General features: G+C 36.7%; 1 protein-coding gene across 1 annotated transcript in view; it reads left to right on the plus strand.

The window, feature by feature from the left end:
• The window catches only part of HOMER1 (homer scaffold protein 1), a 141,089-nt gene that overhangs the window by 101,717 nt on the left and 16,242 nt on the right, over positions 1–23,130 (plus strand). The window contains exons 6-8 of the mRNA XM_032156975.2: positions 10,500–10,656; positions 14,919–15,029; positions 15,654–15,734. Of these exons, the coding sequence (XP_032012866.1) occupies positions 10,500–10,656; positions 14,919–15,029; positions 15,654–15,734 (349 nt within the window). The remainder of the gene's footprint in view (positions 1–10,499; positions 10,657–14,918; positions 15,030–15,653; positions 15,735–23,130) is intronic.

Below are 23,130 nucleotides of genomic sequence, written 5' to 3' on the forward strand. Positions count from 1 at the left end.
TCTGTCCCATGTGTGCACCACACATTAACCAGTCTGAGACTTGGGTAATGGAATATGCCACTGTTCAGTTCTCAAAGTATGTAGACTGTTAAGAGCAGATCCTCAAATGCACAGCTCAGGAATAAGCTTATAAACACAAATAACTTTAAGAGGTTGCTTTCCTGAGCTTATCTCACTCTGCAATGTTCCAAGTATTTTTTAGTAGGCTGGACACAAGTAGTTTTAAGTCAATATTGGTTGCTTCTGCGTTCACAGTTTTGGAATGGGAAGTGAGGAGACAACCCAGCAGGCAGATCCTGAGATAAGCAGTGCTGCAGAGTGCTTTCATAGTTAGGGATTGACCCCACTACAGATACAGAGAATAATGTTAAGAAAAAAACCTACTGCAACCTATTTATTTTATTTTAATTTAATTTAATTTATTTTTTTGAGATGGAGTCATGCTCTGTCGCCCAGGCTGGAATGCTGTGGCATGATCTCCACTCAGTGCAACCTCCTCCTCCCAGGTTCAAGCAGTTCTCCTGCCTCAGCCTCTCAAGTAGCTGGGATTACAGGCATCTGCCACCACACCCGGCTAATTTTTGTATTTTTAGTAGCAGTGGGGTTTCACCATGTTGGCCAGGCTGGTCTTGAACTCCTGACCTCAAGTGATCCACCCGCCTTGGCCTCCCAAAGTGCTGGGATTACAGGCATGAGCCACCGCACCTAGCTGCACCCTGTTATTAAATTGTTTTTTGAAAGAGTATCAGAATATTTTTCTCAGTTCTACGTAATTAACATGCCTAAAAAGTACATGCAAGGTGTTACCATTATAGAGACTCTAATAGTGGGTCCTAGGCCCTGGAGGAATGGGAGAGAGGCAGCTTTCTTAGACTCTGCAAGTGACCATTTACATGTAGCATTCACTCTGCAGGTTAGATAAGTATATTGCTCATACATTAAGCTCTTATTTTGAAAATAGAGCCTTTTGAAGTACTTTTTCTTCTTGATTTTACATAGCTAATTTAATGAAGTTTAATACCTTCTCATAGAACAACTTTGACTTTATTTTTACTTTATGTTTGAGACAGGGTCTCCCTTTGTCATCCAGGCTGGAGTGCAGTGGTGCCATCTCGGCTCACTGCAGCTGTGACCTCTTGGGTTCAAGCAATCCTCTTGCCTTAGTCCCACAAGTAGCTGGGAGTATAGGCATGTGCCACCACGCCCGGCTAATTTTTCTATTTTTGGTAGAAGTTGGGTTTCACCATGTTGGCCAGGCTGGCCTCGAACTCCTGAGCTCAAGTGATCTGCCTGCCTCTGCCTCCCAAAGTGCTAGGATTATAGGTATCAGCCACTGTGCCTGGCCAGAACTTTGACTTCAGATAAGGGAAAAACTGTAAAATTCCAGTTTAAGGAACCTTTCAAATGGTGTTTTTGAAGTGTTTGGAACTCCCTCTAGATTTGAAGCCAACAGGAAACCAGCTGGTCCATTTTGAAGGGAAACTTTACTGAACAGCCACAAGAATAAAGAATTGGTTTGCCCTTATTCCAGTGTTCAGACGTGAGATCATAATGGTGTTTCAGTACATCTTCTGAATCACTGGTCACTCCAACTAAGCAATTTAGTGATTTCTTTGTGAACAGCTTTCTTAAGGTAAAACTACCAAAACTGTACCTATAAAAAAGAAACCAAATTAACAGAGAACCCCAACAGTTCTAAACAAGTATTCCTGAAATGTGAGATGCTAACTGAAAATTTTGTTGTCAGAATTAATCCTAAGGTATTAATTGTTGCCAAATATAAGTCTAATGGAGGAGAAATGTGATATCTTAGATTTGAAGATTAAAGAAAGGAAATTTTTTTTTCAAAATTAATGTGCAAAGTATTGAGAGGTGTGGGTATTTGGAATTTATTATAAGTTGAAGTTGTGTAGGGTATTCTAATAGGAGCATTTATTATACTTGATGAAAGGAATATATGAAGAAGCTACAAAGAACAGGGAAGATTAACAAAAATCAAAAACATTTTACTTCCTAAATTGTATTTCTTTCTTTCTTTTTTTTTTTTTTTTTTTTTTTTTTTTGAGACAGAGTTTCACTCTTGTTACCCAGGCCGGAATGCAATGGTGTGATCTCAGCTCACTGTAGCCTCCGCCTCCTGGGTTCCAGCGATTCTCATGCCTCAGCCTCCCTAGTAGCTGGGATTACAGGCATGCGCCACCACGCCTAGCTAATTTTGTATTTTTAGTAGAGACATGGATTCTCCATGTTGGTCAGGCTGGTCTCAAACTCCCGGCCTCAGGTGGTCCGTCCGCCTTGGCCTCCCAAAGTGCTGGGATTACAGGCATGAGCCACCGTGCCTGGCCCTAAGTTGTATTTCATACTGCTCTGGAAAGACAGATCATTAAAGGAGCAGCTCATAAAATAGAAGAAGCAAGAATGTTCCCAGATTCAAATTTATAATACCTATGTTTTATTATAAAAATTTATTTTTGGTATCTAAGAAAAAAGAAAATTGTAAAAAGAAAATTATTTGAGACCCTGCTTCACTGCTTTTGGACATATACCTAGAAGTAGAATTGCTGGATCATATAATTCTAAATTTTTGAGGAACAGCCATACTGTTTTCCACAGCAGCTACACCATTTTACGTTCCTGCCAACAGTGTACTAGGGTTCCACTTTCTCCACATCCTCACCAACCCAACACTGATTTTGTTTTTCGATAGTACCATCCTAGTGGATGTGAGGTGGTGTCTCATTGTGGTTTGGGTTTGCATTTCCATGATGATAATGATGTTAAACATCTTTTCAAGTGTTTAGCGCCTGTTTGTTTCTCTTCTTTGGGAAAATGTCTATTCAAGTTCTTTGTTCATTTTTAAATTGTTATTGTTGAGTTATAGGAGTTATTTATGTATTCTAGATTTTAATCCCTTATCAGATAAGATGATTTGCAAATATTTTCTCCTGTTCCACCGACTGCCTTTTCACTCTGTTGATTGTGTCCTTTGGCACATGGAAGTTTTTCATTTTTATGTAGTCCACCTTATCTGTTTTTTCTTTTGTTGCCTGTGCTTTTATGATGTCATATTCAAGAAATCATTGCAGATCCAATGTCACAAAGGTTTTCTCCTTTTTTTTTGAGACGTCTTGCCCTGTCGCCTAGGCTGGGGTGCAATGGAGCAGTCTTGGCTCACCACAACCTCTGCTTCCCCAGTTCAAGTGGTTTTCCTGTCTTAGCCTCTGGAGTAGCTAGGACTGCAGGTATGCACCACCATGCCTGGCTAATTTTGTATTTTTAGTAGAGATGGGGTTTCACCTTATTGACCAGGCTGGTCTCAAACTCCTGGCCTCAAGTGATCTGCCCACCTTGGCCTCCCAAAGTGCTGGGATAATAGGCATGAGCCACCATGCCTGGTCATTACATTGATTTTTGTATGTTGAACCATCTTTGCATTCTAGGATTTCTTCAATTTTTTTTTTTTTTTTTTTTTCGAGACAAAATCTTGCTTCATCAACCAGGCTGGAGTGCAGTGGCATGATTTCGGCTCACTGCAACCTCTGCCTCCTGGGTTCAAGCAGTTCTCATGCATCAGCCTCCTGAGTAGCTGGGATTACAGGTGCCCACCACCACATCCAGCTAATTTTTGTATTTTTAGTAGAGACGAGTTTTGCCATGTTGGCCAGTCTGTTCTCAAACTCCTGGCCTCAAGTGATCCACCCGCGTTGGCCTCCCAAAGTGCTGGGATTACAGGCATGAGCCCCCCCCTTGGCCTCTTCAATTTTTAAATAGTGTTGTTCAAAGAGAAGTTTTTAAGTTTATGAAGTTCCTGTGATCAGTTTTTTTAATGGACCATGTTTTTGGTATTGTATAATATCTAAGAAATTTTTGCCTAACCCAAGGTCACAAAGAATTTTTTCAAGTTTTATATTTTATAGAAGTTTTATATTTTTAATTTGTGTATAGACCATGAGATATGGGTTGAGATTTATTTATGTTTGTATGTGGTTATCCAATTGTTTTAGCACCATTTGTTTAAAAGACTGTTATTTCTCCTTTGAATTATCATACCTTTGGACCTTTTATAATTATCTTCATTTTAATAATTTTCAGATATTTTCATCTCTTTGTGTAGATCTACATTTCTCTCTGGGATCATACTCTCACTTAAAGAACTTTCTTTACTATTTCTTGTAGGACACGTCTTCTAGTAATAAATTATCTGAGCTCTTGTTTACCTGAAAAACTCTTTATTTCACCTTCATTTTGAAAGATATTTTTCCTATGTGTAGAATTCTAGGATGAGAATTGTTTTCTTTCAACACTGTCACTCCACTGTCTTCTGGATTGCATCGTCTGTGATGAAGTATTACTATACAGTAGTCCCTCCTTAACCACAGGGAATATATTGCAATACTCCCAGTGGATGCCTGAAACCGTGGATAGTACTGAACCCTATATGTAGGGTTTATGTTTATGTTTTTTTCTGTAGATACATATCTGTGATAAAGCTTAATTTCTACAGTAGGCACAGTAAGAGATTAACAACATGAACTAATAATAAAGTAGGACAATTATAGGAATATACTGTAATAAAAGTTATGTGAATGTGGTCTCTTCCTTTCTCAAAATATTTTATCATACTGTAATTTTTCAGACTACAGTTGACCATGTGTAACTGGAACCACAGAAAGAGAAACAATGAATAAGGGGCTACTGTAATTGTTATTTTTGTTCCTCTATGTATAATATGTTTTTGTACTTTTTGCATCTGTGGTTTCATGTCTTTTATTTTTTGAAAATACCCAGCCTTTATGTCTTCAGATATTTCCTCTGCCCTTCTCTCTTCTCCTATGATTCTAGTTAAACATTTGTTAGACAGTTTACATGGCCCTTCATATCGTAGAAACTCTTTTTCTTTTTTCTCTTTGTGTTTCAGTTTGGCTGATTTCTGTTGATCTGTTTTCATGTTCACCGACTTTATGCAGCTATGTCAAGTTCACTGAGCCTGTCAAAGGCATTCACCTCTGTTGTTATGTTCTGTATTTCTAACATTTCTATTGGATTCTTTCCCATAGTTTTCATTGCTCTGCTAAAATTCACAATCTGAGTGAATGTGATGTCCTTCTTTCCACTAACACCTTTAACATGGCTATCTTACTTCCTTCTTTGATTTATTCAAGATCAAGATCAGATTAATCTCTGAGTATGATTCTGTTGATTGCTTTCTCTCTTGACTGTGAGGAGTGTTTTTTTTTTCTTGCTTTTTGATACATCTTGTAATTTTTTTTTTTTCACTGAATGCCAAACATTGTGTGGAGGACAGTAATGATGAACACTATTTCCTCCTAGAAATGGGTATGACTCTTCTGCTAGGCTGTTAATATGAAAGTTAGTCCATTCAGGGGTTGAAATGGATTTTGATTTTGTTGTTGGTATGGTTACTATGAGTATGCTATAGCCTTTAAACATCTCTAGCATTACCTTGTGCTTAGGGTTGCTAGAGGGTTCTACTCACTGCTCGACACTCATCTTTTGGTCTTTTTTGTGTGTGTGCACACCCCAAAGAAGGTCTGTCTCTACAGTCTTGACCTTCCTGCAATGGAAGGCTGCTATAATAGAGGACAGAATGGGGTTCTCTGTTGTTTTTGTCCAGCCTCCATCTTGGGTAGATCCTTTGTCCCAGGATCTCAGAAATGAGGCTTTCTCAGTGATCCTGTCCCTCTTCCCAGTAGCAGGTAAATTCAGCCTTGTGATAGTTGAGAGTCTTGTGTAGGAGTTTCCTGCCTCTGTCCCACAGGTTAGAGACCTCTGAATCCAGGACTGTTTTCTGTTCCTCTCACAGAGTTACAGTGTTTTATTCTCTTTACCCCTAGCCATAACAGGTCTTTGCCTGAATCCAGGTTAAGTGGGAGAATGACAGGATTTAAGGGTATCCTTCTCCCACTGGCTTAAGATTTTGGTCCTGTGGCGAAGAAGGGTCTTGGCTAGACTTTGTGAATTTCCCAAATGGAAGTCTCTCCCCTCATCCAGGATCCCTTCTCTAGTCTCTCTCTCTGCCTCTCTAATCTTTCTCCTGAGAACCTGATAGAAGTCTGTGGTAAAGCGCCTGCAAGAGGGTACAAATCCCCTTTTGTATCTCTGGCTCCCAAGAGCCTTAGAAATGCTTTTGGTAGCCATCTTGCTCATAATTACCACTCCAAACATGAAATTGTGAAGTTATCTTCTTGATACAGGTAGAAAATAAAATGATTACACTTACCTAGATTTTATCATTAACGTATAGTGTATTTCAAGATTTTACCAGCGTTGTATCTTAAACTTGAGCTTCCTTGGGTCTAAATACCAACCAAATATGAAAATACTGGAAAATGCTAGGATGAATTTGAAGAATCTACTAACCTACTTTAAACATATACTTCCAACAATCAAGCATTTTAAAATAATTGATGTGTTGTTATAACTACCTAGACTACTCATATAAAAAGTACTTCTGCCAACGATATTAACTTGTAAATTACACCAAAACAAGGCAGCTTGTTCAGGAATACCAACCTTTTCTTAAACAGGTTTGTTGTAGATTCTCCATGTTCCAGGTCTACAGTGTTTTATAGATGAAATCCCTGTTATCGTATATGCATGCCTGATAAGTTTAAAATGGGAGTCAAGAAACTCCATATGATTCTGCTACCCAAAACTAGTGTGAAATTCCATCCCTGATGTGAGAGCTAAAATATTTATATTTGAGGTTTTTATTAGTGTTGAAAATTTTATTAAAATTAGTGTTATAAAATTTAGTACTCATTAATTGATTTGATCTGAGGTTGGCCTTGCACTGATTTCATAGTGAATACCTTTACTTTTCATTTAGTCAGCGCATTGGCTAAGCATGCACAGATTGGCAAGCACCAGGTTTTGCTGGTAAGTGAAAGGATGGGTGTAATAACTGGAAAATACTTGTTGGAGAAAACTTGAATCAATGAAAGGAAAAAATGCAATCTGATAAACGGATTCTGAATATAGAAAAATTGGACAGAAATTCATAGAAAAAAATGAGAATCTGATTGAGAAGAAGAGCTCATCACAGAAAAGCCAGCTTGATTAGAACAGGAAATATAATCCATGTACTTCAGGAAGATGAGGCAAATTGATAGGCTACATAGTGTGGGTTTAAAAAATTATGTTTATTAGTTTGCTTGAGTTGTCCTAAAAAATGCTGTAGACTGCATGGCTTAAACTATAGAAATCTATGTTCTTATAGTTCTGGAGGCTAGAAGTCTGAGATCAAGGCATCTGCAGGGTCATTTCTTCCGAGGCCTCTCTCCTCGTCTTGTAAATGGCTGTCGTCTCTTTTTATGTTCATGTGTCTGTGTCCTAATCTCCTCCTCTTGTAAGGACATCATTTATACTGGATTATGGCCCACCCTAATGATCACATTAAACCTTAATTACCTCTTTAAAGACTCTATCTCCAAATACAGTCATACTGTGAGATCCTGGGAGTTAGGACTTCAACATATGAGTTTTGGAGGGACACAGTTCAGCCTCACGCACAGAATCGAAGAGGCAGTCAGGGCCGGGCATGATGGCTCACGCCTGTAATCCCAGCACTTTGGAAGGTCGAGGCGGGTGGATCACCTGAGGTCAGGAGTTAGCGACCAGCCTGGCCAACATGGTGAAACCCTACCTCTACTAAAAAAAAAAAAAAAAAAATAGCTGGGCATGGTGGCAGGCACCTGTAATCCCAGCTACTTGGGAGGCTGAGGCAGGAGAATTGCTTGAACCTGGAAGGCAGAGGTTGCGTGAGCTGAAATTGTGCCATTGCACTCCAGCCTGGGCAACAAGAGCGAAACTCCATCTCAAAGAAAGAAAGAAAGAAAAGGCAGAATGTAGGGATCCTCTTGAACAGTACTGTTCAGTGGAACTTTTTGTCATGATGAAATGTTCTGTATCTTTGCTGTCCAGGGTGGTAGCCACCAGTCGTGTGTGGCTGTTGAGTGCATGAAATGTGTCTCAAATTCAAAGCTGAATTTTTTACTTTAATTTTGAACTATTACATTTAAATAGCCACATGCTAATATTTGGATAATACAGATCTTGACTGATCTATTTATTTGACATATAAAGAACTGAGAACCAAAGTGCTTGAATGTTGGGTCCGAGGTTACACAGGATAATTACTGAATACTTGTGATGTAAGCAGTTATAAAATGCTTGATGGATTTTACTGTCTATTGACTATAAAATAAAACCCAGATAAATATAATAGAAAAATACCCTCGTTTTAAAATTATTTCTCCTGCTATAAATATGTGGTAATCCATTTTACTTTATAATTGGGTAATTTTGACAAATGGATTTTAGGAGTAAATAATCGTTTTTTCTTCTAGTTAATTTTTAAAGGGGTTTGCTGTTGACATATAACAAGTATTTAAATTAGTTCACTAAGATTTCAGTTGTCAGATTGAAGTTTCCATTTAAATAAAACGCATCTCTGTAGGGGAAAAACTGGTAGGTGGTTTAAAGAAAAATCTATAATTCAGTTAGAGCAGGTGAATCCATGCGTGCTTTGCTCAGAAGACATGAATCTGAAAAATCATTTCACAAAGAAAGAATAAGAAAAGAGCTTTTTCAGGATAGAAATGGATTGTTAAATTAATAGCTTAGCTTGTTGCTTGATTCTGTCCTTTCGTGTTTTGATAATATTTTCTCACTTAGTAAACTTCAGGAATATTTTTAACTTTTCATTTTAAACTAATCTTAGACTTACAGAAAAATCACAAAAACTGTACAGAGTGCCCATATACACTTCACCCAGCTTCCCTTAATGTTAACATCTTGTGTAACTGTAATACAATGATCAAATCCAGGACAGTAGCATTGATACAATACTACTAACCCTCAGTTTTCACCAATGTTCCCTTTCTGTTCTAGGAACCTACCTAAGATCCCACCTTGCGTTTAACTGTTATTTTCTGTTTCCTTCATTTTCTTCACATGTTTGAAGAATTTCAGTTATTTTACAGATTGTCCCTCAGTTTGGGTTTATATGACATTTTCTCATTATTTGACTGAAGTTACGCATTTATTGCAAGAATACTACAGACACAATCTTGTGTCATTCTCTGTACATCATATCGGGGTTCATGATGCCGATATGTCATATTTCTGGTGATAAGCTTTAGAAATCTTGGTGATGAAAACTATGCTTTTTAAATAAAATATATACTAAAATTACTATAAAATATCAATCCATCAAATTTACCCTAGAATACAAATGACTTATCAAACCCCCCAAAAATGGTGATTGAAGAAAGCTATAAGCCTCACTAGTTAGTTAATGGGATGAGGTTAGTAGAATTTTACTAATAGAAATAAACTTCAATAATGAGAAAGAAAAACCTTTTTCTTTCTAATGAGGCAATTCTTTCTTCATTGGAAAGTTAAGAAAGGAATTTTCAAGAGGAGTCTTTCCAACTAAAAGAATTGTCTTGTAGTAGAACAGTGTTTTAGTTGGGATACTTAACTGTAGTAACTTATCAAGTAGAATATTAAATGAGGAAAAAAGGTGATTGCTTTAGTCTTCTATTTATGACACTGGAATTATATCAGAAGTCAAGTCATTAGAACCAGTTTCTAGGCATAGCCTTTCCTATGAAATCAGTTTATTGTAGCAAATGTTTGTATTTTTGACATTTTAAGGTCCTGAATAAGATGAAATAAATCAATAACAATTTCAAAAGAAATACTACATTACATATCCCAAACCTTATGACATTTAAGCATCCTCATATGTTTTCATTAAGGAATAACATTGTACTTTAGGGTTTGACACACGTAAAAAATATAATACATCATTAGGTTTTTTTAATGATGTTTTTCAGGCTATAATGTTTATTCCTTAAAAGAGAATGGGTGGAAACTCTTCTGTAGATAACTGTATCTGTCATAATGAAGGTGGGAAACATTCCACGTTAAGCCTGGTACTTGGGTACTTTTTGTATTTCTTCACTTGCCAGGTTTTCTTTTCTAGGAATATTTTGCTGAAGTATTTGTGTTTTTTAGTATTTTGGGGTTGTCTTTGAAAACATTCTTAGGGCTGGTCGCAGTGGCTCACGCCTGTAATCCCAGTACTTTGGGAGGCTGAGGCAGGTGGATCACCTGAGGTCAGGAGTTCAAGACCAGCCTGGCCAACATGGCAAAACCCTGTCTGTACTAAAAAAATGCAAAAAAATTAACAGGGCATGGTGGCGCGCGCCTGTAGTCCCAGCTACTCGGGAGGCTGAGGCAGGAGAATTGCTTGAACCCAGGAGGCAGAGGTTACAGTGAGCCAAGATTGCGCCAGTACACTCCAGCCTGGGCGACAGAGCGAGACTGCATCTCAAAAAAAAAAAAAAAAAAAAAAAAAAAAAGAAAACATTCTTAGACTATAAACCCTACAATAGAACTGAGTCTTGCTGTCTCTTCAAGGTAACAGTAGTTGGTGTAATGGATAGAATTTTCTTTTTGTTTTATTTTAGTTCAGCAATCAGCAAACATTGGGAGGCTGAACTGGCAACCCTCAAAGGAAATAATGCCAAACTCACTGCAGCCCTGCTGGAGTCCACTGCCAATGTGAAACAATGGAAACAGCAACTTGCTGCCTATCAAGAGGAAGCAGAACGTCTGCACAAGCGGGTAATTTCAGGGCTGATGTCTATAGGGATTTAGGGCTAACAGGTTTTCTTGATCAGAAGAAATTTGCATGTAGATTCAGCACAGGGATATCTGCTAGTTCTAGGATGTCAGAACATAGATATGGGTTGTATTATATGCGTTTGTTTGATTAAGAAAAATATTTTCCATAGTTTAATGAGAATGAAGAATATACGCCTTTTGAAGTCAACAAACCATGTTGATTCGCCATCTTATCCATGGAGACTAGCAGTAATGCACAAAGTACATAAAAGCACTAATGTATTAGTGCTAGTTGATTAGTACTGACATGGTAGTTAAAGTGTGTGCTGAGAAAAAATTCAGGGAGTAGTTTAATTAGAATTTCAGCTTTGGGTGTTGACGGTTAAGTGGGAATGCTTTTTTTCCTGAGTTGTCCTGGGGAGGGGATTCTCCATTTCTGGTTTACAAGACCAGAGTATTTCCAGAGTGCGAATTCCAGTTCTGCTGGTTATTATCTGTATGATCTTTGATAAGTTATTTCCTTCTTCCAGCTCAGTATTCTCATCTGTAAAATAGGAATAATAAGTACTCTGTACAATTCCTGTGAAGATTAATTGAATACTTAATTGGCATGTAGTTGCAGTGGGTCAAAAATATGTATTCTGTACAATTCCTATGAAAATTTGTTGAGACACTTAAGTGCCATGTAATTGCACTGTCTCAATGAGTTGCAGTGAGTCAGGTGCTTTTACTATTTTCTTTTTAAAGAAGGAACAATTTGAAAAATACAAGTAGAAAATTATTAACTTTGGTAATATTAGAGATTTGGTGTAGAAAAAAATCAGAAATTTCAATACCATTAATATCAGAAGCCCAGATAATTACTTGTAAAGTGTTTTAATGCTCTCAGGCCAAGAGTTTGAGATTAGCCCAGGCAACATGGCAAGACCCCATCTCCATTTAAAAAAAAAAAAAATCTTTTTTTTTTTTTTTTTTTTTTTTTTTTTTAATTAACCAAGCATGGGGACACACGCCTGTAGTCCTAGCTACTTGGAATGCTGAGTGGCAACGATTGCTTGAGCCCAGGAATTGGAGGCTGCAGTGAATTATGATGGCTCTACTGCACTGTAGCTTAGGTGACAGAGCAAGACTCTGTCTCTAAAAAACAAAACAAAACAACAACAACAAAAAAGATTTTTTTAAAAAAATTCAAGGCATAGAAGTGCTTCACCCAACAGATGCCTTTAATTTCCCCTTTTAAAAAGAATTCCAAGCTGGGCACATTGGCTCACGCCTATAATCCCAGCACTTTGGGAGGCTAAGGAGGGTGGATTGCTTGAGCCCAGGAGTTCAAGACCAGCCTGGGCAATATGGTGAAACCCCATCTCCACTAAAAATACAAAAATTAGCTGAGTGTGATGGCATGTCCCTATAGTTCCAGCTACTTAGGAGGCTGAGGTGGGAACATCACTTGAGCCCAGGAGGCAGAGGCTGAAGTGAGCTGAGATCACACCACTGCGTACTCCAGCTTGGGTAACACAGCAAGGCCTTGTCTCAGAAAAAAAAGAAAAGAAAAGGAAATGGAGTTGAGACAGAGTGGAAATGTTAGAAACTTGAGTAAATGTTATTCTATCCTTTGTATAAAAATTAACTTATGAGAGGTGGGGGAAAGGAGAGTTGTTTAATGGGTATAGACTTTCAGTTTTGCAAGTTAAAAAAGTTCTGGAGATCTGTTTCACAGCAATGTGAATATAAATACTTAACCCTATAGAACTATACACTTAAAATGACTAAGATGATAAACTTTATGATGTATGTTTTTTACCACGATAAAAAAAATTTATGACAATTGTCATAGCCAGAAAATATTAAGGAGCTATCATGTCTCCTTATTGTGTAATCTCTGCCCTTAAGAAATTTTCTCTTTAAATAGTCAATTGAATATTAAAGAACTTAAGAAACATAATATATTTATTTACTCACATATTTTCAGTTTCCATTGTGCTTCTTTCCTGTAGATCTGAATTTCTATCAGGTATTGTTTCCCTTCAGCCTGAATAACCTCCTTGAGCAGTTTTTGTACTCCAAGTGTACTGCCAACAAATTATCTCCACTTTTATTTAGATAGATTTTGTCTTGAACATGTTACATTTTACTGTTTTTTCACAAAAATGACTAGTCATTTTTAATTGTGTATTGGACATTGCAAATGAGATGTTTTAGAGACCACAGATTTTGTTATTTTTGAATAATGTTGAGTTTTTGTTTCAACAGGCAGTTAAATTATTTGGAGATTATCTTGAATTTGTGGAGTTGTGTACTTATGCTTTGTTAGAATTCATGTATTTCAATTTTGCTGTAACCCTAGGGTAAATCACATCGTCCTAGGAAATCTTTATCTCTAAGACATAACCCTTCCAAGGTTTCACTGCAAAGCTTGAGGTATTTACCAAGGCCCTCTAACTTAGCAGGGACTAGCAGAACTTCAAACTGTCATCTCTGTGTTGAGCACCATCGCAGTTTAGTTCTTTCAGCCTTCCAGCTCTTTTCCTATTCCTACTTGTTCCAGGTGTTCTGCAGAGTCCTAAAATTCTCAGGCTTCTCAGAGAAATAAGACTATGGATTTCTGCTTGAGTTCAGTCAAGCAATGCAGCCAGACTGCACAGTACCTTCAGGCAAAAAGATATGGAAATCACCCAAAGTGACTGCTTTCTTGCAGTCTTTTGCCCAATTTGGTTACTCACCAGGTCCTTCAAACAGTTGACTTTTACATTTTGCCCATAATTTGCAATTGTTATCTATAGGGAAGTTACTCCAATAAAAACTATTTCGTCATTATCAGAATTGGAACTCCTCTTAAGGAATTTATTATATAATGAGACAAAATAAATACACATCAAACAATAAGTGAAATAATTCCCAAGATTTTTGAACAGATGCTTGGTTTTGTGAACCAGAGGAGAGCCTTGAAGGCTGGAGCAGATAAGAATGGCTTTCTGGAGAAAGTACATGCTGAGCTAAGAGTTAAGGGTTTGATTAGGTCCGAATGGTTTTCAGAGGCAAGAGAGGACATTCTAGTTAAATCAACAAGTTGGGAACGAATATCACTTGTTCTTAGGACAAGGAGATTTGTGTGCTTTTCGTTGGAAGTACTCACTGAACGTCTTGGGCAGTGTGGATGGTTGAGAAGGTTGGGGCCAATATACAGAGGATCTGAGGGTTAGATCTGATATCGTAAAAAAGATGAGCTGCTGAAAGTCTTTGAATGGCAGAATCACAGGAATGAACGATGAATCTTAGAAATTTGCAGAATAGACAAAAGTATGAAAAGGTTATAATTAAGTCCACTGGGAGGCTGTTGGTTTTGTTCAGGTCTGGGTGATAAGGGTTTGTAACGAGGCTATTAGTACATGAGAAGAAAGGAAGAAAATTATATAAGAGAGAGAATCACAGAATGTAGAGGGTAATTTGATAGTTGAAAAATGCCAGGGAGAGGGATTTACTGTTTCCTTAATAGTCTAGAATTTACTATCTTCTAGTAAACCAAAATTTTATGCATACATGATATATATAAAGAGCTGTGATAGGGTGTGTGCATGTGTGTGTGTGTGTATTTATGTTGACTTCTGTCTATTATTAATTCTAGTTTTAGATGGTATAACTTGAAGGACAGTGCCCCTCTCTGTTCTCTCAAAAAATACCAAGTGCTCATTAAAAGTTATATTACTCTTTGGGCCCTCAGTAAATTCTTATTGACTAACAAAATTTTATCTTACCCATAAGAGACACTATTGATGTAAAGTCATGCCAGTATCTAATGATTTAAGTTGTATTTTAAGCCTATTTTCTCTTCCAGATTCTCTTACATGTTGGAAATGTATTTGAAAAAATTCTCACTTCTGCAAGGCCAGTTTTCAGAACCCATATTGAATTTGAAGGCTACAGATGAAGGACAGATGGTCATATCTGATCTTGAATGTGTTTTTGGAAGAAATTTTTAAAGAAGACTTTCATTATAGGGATTCTCTACTGTCATTAATCACTTAATTTAAGTTATCCTAACCTTTCCATGACCAAGCCATGTAAATAATTATTTTTCCCTTTTCCTAGTTTTATATCTTTGAAGAATCTATTCACTCTACCTTGAGTGTCTTAATATTTCTCAAAATTAATTTTTATATATTTATTCGGAATATACTGTTCATTTATTTGGGGCTATGTATTTAGCAAGAAACTCTTTAAAGTTGAAATTTAAGTTAATCTGTGTTCTCATTTAATTTTAGGTGACTGAACTTGAATGTGTTAGTAGCCAAGCAAATGCAGTACATACTCATAAGACAGAATTAAATCAGACAATACAAGAACTGGAAGAGACACTGAAAGTGAAGGAAGAGGTATTTGCTGCTTTTTACTCATCTGTAATCTAGCTAACATGTGTACAAAGTATTAGATTCCATGTCAAATTTAAAAGCATTTTATGGAATAAAGTCAGGTTGTGACCTTTTTTTTAGGATGAAATTTTTCTTGAGTGGTATTAAGCTTGCTCATATTTTCCCTATCCTTATTTCTGTTATTATGAACTGTGGTGAGGCAGTCAGACCAAGATACCACCTATTGCCTTCCAGATGAGAGTTGGCATTTATACAGTCAACAGAAAATCATTAGGGGTTAAATGGATTTTAAAAGCTGTTGCTTTCTCTGGGTTCCAGTCAGAACTTTAATATCTTAGGAAAGAATTATATCCACAAAGCTTGAAGCAACATTAAAATGTTCAGATTGTTATTTCTAAGCAGGGCTGTACCAGAACCACCAAGTTAGACTTGTTGCTGTTGCTTAAGATTATTCTGTTCTAGACAACATGCACATAAAGATGAATTCATCCCTCTAAAAGTCAATATGAAGGAATGTTTTTAAAATCATCTTTTTCTAAGAACTAGAGCAATAATTTCAGGGAAAAACAAGACCTTCCCTTGCCATGATATAGTTTGAATGTTAAGACATTGCTCTGTCTTTTCTAGGAAATAGAAAGGTTAAAACAAGAAATTGATAATGCCAGAGAACTACAAGAACAGAGGGATTCTTTGACTCAGAAACTACAGGTGAGCTGTAGTAAAAATTGTTATTCACTTCTGCATAGAAAGGCATCATTTTTTCACATAGCACTGACTTTTTTTCTGAGACTCCATTTTGTAGGTTTTGGTCATTTTTCTTTTCCAGGACTTCTGATTCATGCCTAATCTTTGATTTTTAAAAGGTTACTTGATAACTTCATCTGTGTAGCTTATAATTATCATAGATGGTCATTTATAAATTGTAAATTATTTAGTAAATTCTTTTGGAAATTTCTACTTTTAATTAAAAAAAAAAAAATACCCTGGAGTTGGGCATGGTGGCTCCTGCTTGTAATTTCAGCACTTTGGGAGGCTGAGGAGGAGGATCACTTGAGCCGAGGAGGTTGAGGCTGCAGTGAGTCATAATCACACCACTGTACTCCAGCCTGGAACAGAGGGGGATCCTGTCTTAATAAAAAGAAAAGGAGAGAGAAAGAAAGAAAAGAAAGAAAGAAAACCCTGAATTTAAAGAAAAATTTGCAAATTGATTTCTTTCAATTTGGGAACGTTCTTCTTTTTTTTTTTTTTTTTTTTTTTACAATGTACTAATGTATGAATTATACCAATAGTTGTGCCCTAATGAAACACAACTTAGTACTCTTCGTTCTTCAGTGTAATTAATTTTACTCACTTTTTTCTGCATAAATAGTATGCTTCCGGATTCCAGTGTACAAAAAACATCATGTGTCAGTGGTAGTCAGACATGGTAAGGGAAGATTTCTCAGAATTTATTACCAAAGTCTTCTCTTGCCAGCTCAGGCAGTTTTCTTACACCCTCAGGGTTAGGTGCCTCAATAAAGAAGGGTTAGGATGACTTTGGAGTAGAAATAAGTATATGTATAGAGTGAGGAATTTGAGATAAGGCATTATAAGAGGGACCTGAAAGCCCAGGATTGGAAAGAGGACCTAGATTATAATAAGAACAGCCAACATTTATTGAGTGCTTGCTACTTTTCAGACACTGGGCTTAGCACTTTACTTGTATTATGCATTTAATCCATGTAACAGTCATAATAACCCAGATGAAGAAACTGAAGCTTGGAGAGGCTAACTTGTCCAACCTATATTTAAATGGAGGCAGTCAAATTTTAAAATCCAAATCTTTGACCACTAAGATAATGGTCAAAATACATTATTTTGGTAGTCAAAGACATGGGCTTTAAACCCTTTCATAATAATCCTTCATGAAATAAACAGATTCCTTATATAAAATGGAATATTTACCTCTCCTCTTCCCATCACTGGCTTTCAGTTGTCTGGGAAAAATGAGATCACTTGTTTTGGTTGGCCCTATTAAATGCTGTTTGTATATTTTAATCATCTATATAGATTAGTGGTCATCAACTTGGGGCACTTTTGAAGCCCAGGGGACATTTAGCAATGTGTGCAAACATTTTTTATTTTCACAATTAGTGGAGCGCCGCTGATATCTAGTAGAAAAAGCCAGAGATGCTGCTAAGCATCGGATTATCCAACCCAAAATGTCAATAATGCCAAGGTTGAGAAATCCTGATGTAGAACTTAACTATGAAGCATGGAATCAGGGCTGGAAGAAAGGGGGAAATTCAGTCGAGTTTTGTCTTTCATTTGTTTTGGTTTTTGAGTACTTGCGATAATTCAGGCATATGTTAAGCACTTAACTTACATTAGCTCTAATTCTCACATTAACAGGTGAGGTATCCCCATTTTCAAAGAGAAGACAGCAGTTCGAAGGTGTTAACAAGTTTAATTAAGGCACTTAGCTAGAAAGTAATGAGGCCTAGATTTATTTTATTCCAAAGTCTGTTCTTTCTGCATTACCACACTTCTTCAAGCAACAGTTAAGTCATCCTTAATGATTCTTTTAAAAAATATTTTCAGTTATATACACATTTACATTGTCTCACTTATGAAGAGAAACAAAGAGATGATATATTTATATCAAATTTCTAATGCTGATAATTCTAAATGTATTTGAAGCCAGGCATAGTTGCTTATGCCTATAATCCCAGTGCTTTGGGAGATTGAGGCAGGAAGATCTCTTGAGGCCAGGAGTTCAAGGCCAACCTGGGCAACATAGCGAAATGCTGCATCTACAAAAAAATGAAACAGTAGAATTAGCTGGGAGTGGTGGTGTGCACCTGTAGTCCCAGCTGCTTGGATCACTTGAGCCTTGCTTGAGTTGGGAGTTGCAGTGAGCTATGATCATACCACTGCACTCCAGCCTGGGTGACAGAATGAGACCCATTCTCAATAAATGTGTGAATGAATGGATTTCATCATTGATAGAGCAGTAATTGAATTTTATAGCTGGCACTTGAAATTGTGAATATAATTCTTACCCATCCTTTCACTGAATATCAAAAATATCAAAACAACCTACCTGGAACAGGACAGGGAAGCTTTTAGAAAACCTGAGGATGAATTCTAAAAGAACAAGCTACAGAAAATAACATATTTTTTCCAATTCAAAGAAATTTCCTCCTCTGCAGCCTTCTCCCTCCCACAGAAACATCTCCTGTTTATCAAAAGTCCCAGCACCCTTGAACCTCCATTCGTAAGTTCAGTACAGAAAATTGGGATCATTAAATTCCTTGGAAAAGAATCCTGAAACTGCAGTATTTAGAGTTGGATTAGAGGTATGAATGTGGATAGAAAATGTATAGTTATTGGTAAATTAAGGATACCGTGATACAGTTTTTCTAATTTATGAGTTTTTGATATTTGGCAATATTTGGATATTTCTGTTATAAATATGTATGAAAAACATGCCCATTGTAAAAAAAATTAGAAAAATTTCAAAAAATATACTTAGCAAGGTTAGTATAAAATCGTAATTCCATAATATTAAAAAATCATAATCCTGTCATCTTAAGGCAAAGTAACTGGCATTACCTTGTCCCAGTGTTGCTTTAGATAATATTTTCTTTACAAGAGATGGATATAGATACCATTTTTTGTTTACATACATTTTTATCTAACTTTATGTCATAAGCCCAATGGCTGCATAGAATTCTCCCATATAGAGGTATCATAGTTTTCTTCCAGCTTTCCTATAGTAATGGCAGTTTATGTTGTTTCCAGTGTTATGCTATAAATACATAATATTACAACCTTTTTCATAAATCTTTGCCTTTCTGATTATTTCTTTAAGATAAACTTTCAAACGAGAATTGCTTGGTGTCAATGTTTTAAAATTTCTTATACTGGGAAATTGACATCTGGAAAAGCAGGGTACCCACTGGATATTGGTACCCCCTGGACCCATTCTTTGCCATCTCTTAAGAAAAGAAGTGACTCAACTATTTAATTATTTTTTAAATTATGAATAACATTGAACAATTTTTCACATGCATTTGGTCTTTACCTGTATCTTGAATTCACAGGTGCATTTTCACCTTAGAGCATGTGGAATATCTTTGCCTGGAATTCTTTGCCCAAATCTTCAGATGGCTGGCTTCTATTTTTAGTTTAGGTCTTAGTTCAGATGTTAATTTCTCTGACTTCCCAATTTCAGCACTATGCTACAGTCCCCACACCCCATCCCAGGTATTTTTGTAGTATTACCATTTTTTATTTTCCTTTTAGTACTTATCACTATCTGAAATGATCTTGTTTTTTACTTCTATTTTGTTTTTAAACTATTTATTTATTTTTATTTCAATAGGTTTTTGGGAACAGGCAGTGTTTGGTTACCTAAATAAGCTCTTTAGGTAAACTTTTCATTTTGAAATAATTTCAGTCTTACAGAAGAGTTGCAAGAATAATACAGAAATTTTTTATATACCCTTTACTTACATTCCCCAAATGTCATTTTGGCTATATTTTCTTTGTTTTATTCTGGATGGCTCTCTTCTCTCTCTCTCTCTCTCTCTCTCTCTCTCTCTCCCTGCCCCCTCCTTCTTTTCCCTCCCTCCCTCGTAAGACAATGGTAAGTATTCATATATTTGTATCTAAGCACATCTAAACACAGAAAAGGTAGAGTAAAAATACAGTAGAAATGATAGAAAAGGTACAGTAAAAATATAGTAGAAAAGATAAAAATTGTATACTTGAATAGGACACTTATCATGAATGGAACCTGTAGGACTGGAAGTTACTCTGGGTGGGTCAGTGAGTGAGTGGTGAGTGAATTTGAAGACCTAAGATATTACCATACACTGCTATAGACTTTGTCAACACTGCACTTAGACTATACTTTATTTATTTTTTTAAATGTTACTTTTTCAATAATAAATTAGCCTTAGCTTACTGTAACATTTTAACTTCATAAACATTTAAAATTTTTTTAACTTTTTACTTTTTTGTAATAGCTGCAAACATAAACATGTATTCAGCTGTAGAAAACTATTTTCTTTATATCCTTAGTCTGTAACCTTTCTTCCTATTAAAAAATGTTTTTAAAACTTTTTAAACTTCTTTTAAAAAATGAAGACACAAACACAAATATTAGCTGATGCCTATACAAGATTGGGATCATCAATATCACTGTCTTCTACCTCCACATCTTGTCCCACTAGAAGGTCTTCAAGGGCAGTAACAGGCATGGAGCTGTCATCTCCTATAATAACAATGCCTTCTTCTGGAATACCCCCTGAAGGACCTGCCTGGGGCTGTCAGATAATTAATATTTTTTTAAATAAGTAGAAGGAGTACACTCTAAAATAACTTTAATAGTATAGTATAATAAATACATAAACCAGTGACATGGCCATTTATTTTTATCAAGTATTATGTACTATACATAATTGTATGTGCTATGCATTTATACAGCTGACAGCACGGTAGATTTATTTATATCGGCATCACCACAAACACATGAGTACTGCATTGTGCTGTGACGATATAGCAGCTGCTGGGTGATAGGAGTTTTTCAGCTCCCTTATAATCTTATGGGACCACTGTTGCATATGCTGTTCATGGTTGATCAACACATTGTCATGCTGTGCACGACTGTATTCAATGGGAAGTCTTATACTTCTTATTTGATATACTTGTTCTTTCTCATTTTCTTTTTTGATTACCTAAAGTTAGTAGTGATGTGTCTACTTTGTGAAGTTTCTCTTTTTTTTTTTTTTTTTGAGATGGAGTCTCGCTCTGTTGCCCAGGCTGGAGTGCAGTGGCGTGATCTCAGCTCACTGCAACCTCCGCCTCCCAGGTTCAAGCTATTCTGCCTCAGCCTCCCGAGTAGCTGGGACTACAGGCCTGCATGCCACCACGCCCGGCTAATTTTTTGCATTTTTTTAGCAGAGATGGGGTTTCACCGTGTTAGCCAGGATGGTCTTGATCTCCTGACGTCGTGATCTGCCCACCTCGGCCTCCCAAAGTGTTGGGATTACAGGCATGAGCCACTGCACCCGGCCTTTTTTTTTCATACATTAAAAAAAAAAAAAAAAAGATTTTGGCCAGGTGTGGTGGTTCACACCTGTAATTCCAGCACTTTGGGAGACCATGGCGGGAAGATTGCTTGGGCCCAGCAGTTTGAGACTAGACTTATCAACATGGTGAGATCTTGTCTCTACAAAAAATTAGCCGGATGCGGTAGCACATGCCCGTGGTCCCAGCTACATGGGAGGCTGAGGTGGGAAGAACGTTTGAGCCCAGGAGGTTGAGGTTGCAGTGAGCCGTGATTGTGCCATGGCACTTCAGCACTGGAGACAGAACAAGACGTATCTCAAAAAAAAAAAAAAAAAAAAAAAATTGATTAACTAGTAAATGCCACTTATGAATTTACCTTATGAATTTCTGTTTTTATCTTATTTATTCCTGCCTTGTGCTTTGTTTGGTTTTTTATTTTTTTAGCATTTTGAAAGGGGATTTAATTCCTTTTTTTCATTCTTTCACTTTTATTTATATATGTGTTTCAGGCTGTAGATCTTCCTCTGATCATTGCTTTAAGTGTATCCCATAGATTCTGATATTTAATGTTTTCATTATTATTTCTGGAAATTCTGTAATTTTGACTTTATTTCCTTTTCATACAACAGCTGTGTGAAAGGTATAAAAAGTCCCTTAATTTCCTGGTGGAAGGGTCTTTTTTAATCTTTTGATTTAGTTATTAATTTCTAGTTCTATTGCATTGGGATCACAGGGTTTTATTTGTATAATTTCTATGTTACATAATTTACTGCTGCTTTTTCAGTGACATAATATTTTATCAGTTTTTATGAGTGCTCCTTGTGTGTCTTGTGTACATATACTTGGATAGTGCTTTGTGACCCAACTGAAAATATTTTCTAGTAGATAACTCATTCATGTTTATTGATATGATTTTTATGTTTGGTCTCAACTCATTATTATGTTATCATTTCTATGTGTGCATTATATTAATAATTTTTCTATATGATGTGTTCTTTGCTCTTTTTAACTATCTCTTGATTTTTAAATATCTCTTGATATTTAAAATGGTCTTAGTTTTGTTGTAGTGGTTACCTTTGAACTTCCACCCCTTTAAAATGCTCCTAGTTACCTGTGTTCATATTTAAACATATACTATCTGGTTTGTTTTTTGGGGTTTTTTGTTTGTTTGTTTTTTGTTTTTGAGACAGAGTCTCACTCTGTCACCCAGGCTGGAGGCCAGTGGCACAATCACAGATTCCTACAGTCTCGACCTCCTGGGCTCAAGAATTTCTCCCTACTCAGCCTCCCGAGGAGCTGAGATTACATGTGTGTGCCACCAAGCCTGGCTAATTTTTTAATTTTTTGTAGAAATGGGGTTTCACTCTATTGCCTTGGCTGGTCTCGAACTCCTGGGCCCAAGCAGTCCTCCCACCTTGGCTTCCCAAAGTGCCAGGATTACAGGCATGAGCCACCGCGCCTGGCCTAGTTTGTTAGTTGTTAATGATATCCTTTGACTCTGAATTATTAATGCAATAATAATGTGCTTGTTCTGCTCTCATTTTTCTCTTTCTCTTCCTATTTTTTGGTTGCATTATTTCTACCTCGTCAGAATACTAAACAGATTATTTTTTAACTATTGTCTACATTTGTTTTAGTCTTTATACATTAAATATATTAAATGTTTCCTGTCTTAGTCCTTTTGTGCTGCTATAATATAAAACTACAATCTGGGTAATTTATAAAGAACAGAAACTTCTCACACTTCTGGCAGCTGGAAAGCCAAAGTCAAGGTATGGGCAGGTTTGGTTGTGGGACTGCTTTCCCCTTCCAAGATGTTGCCTTGTTGCTGCGTCCTCCAGAGGGAATGAATGCGGCCTCCTCACGTCGGGGAGGATGGAAGAGTAAGCCAGCAACACTGCAGGGGAAACCTCTTTTATAAGGACCTTACTCCCATTCACGAGGAGAGGAGCCCTCATGACCTAATCGTCTCTTAAAGGCTCTACTTTTTAATAGCATCACATTGGCCACTGCATTTCAACCCTTGAATTTTGGAGGGGACACATTC

This window comes from Hylobates moloch, unplaced genomic scaffold (assembly GCF_009828535.3).
Source record: "Hylobates moloch isolate HMO894 unplaced genomic scaffold, HMol_V3 SCAFFOLD_6, whole genome shotgun sequence".
NCBI classification, from domain to species: Eukaryota; Metazoa; Chordata; class Mammalia; order Primates; family Hylobatidae; genus Hylobates; species Hylobates moloch.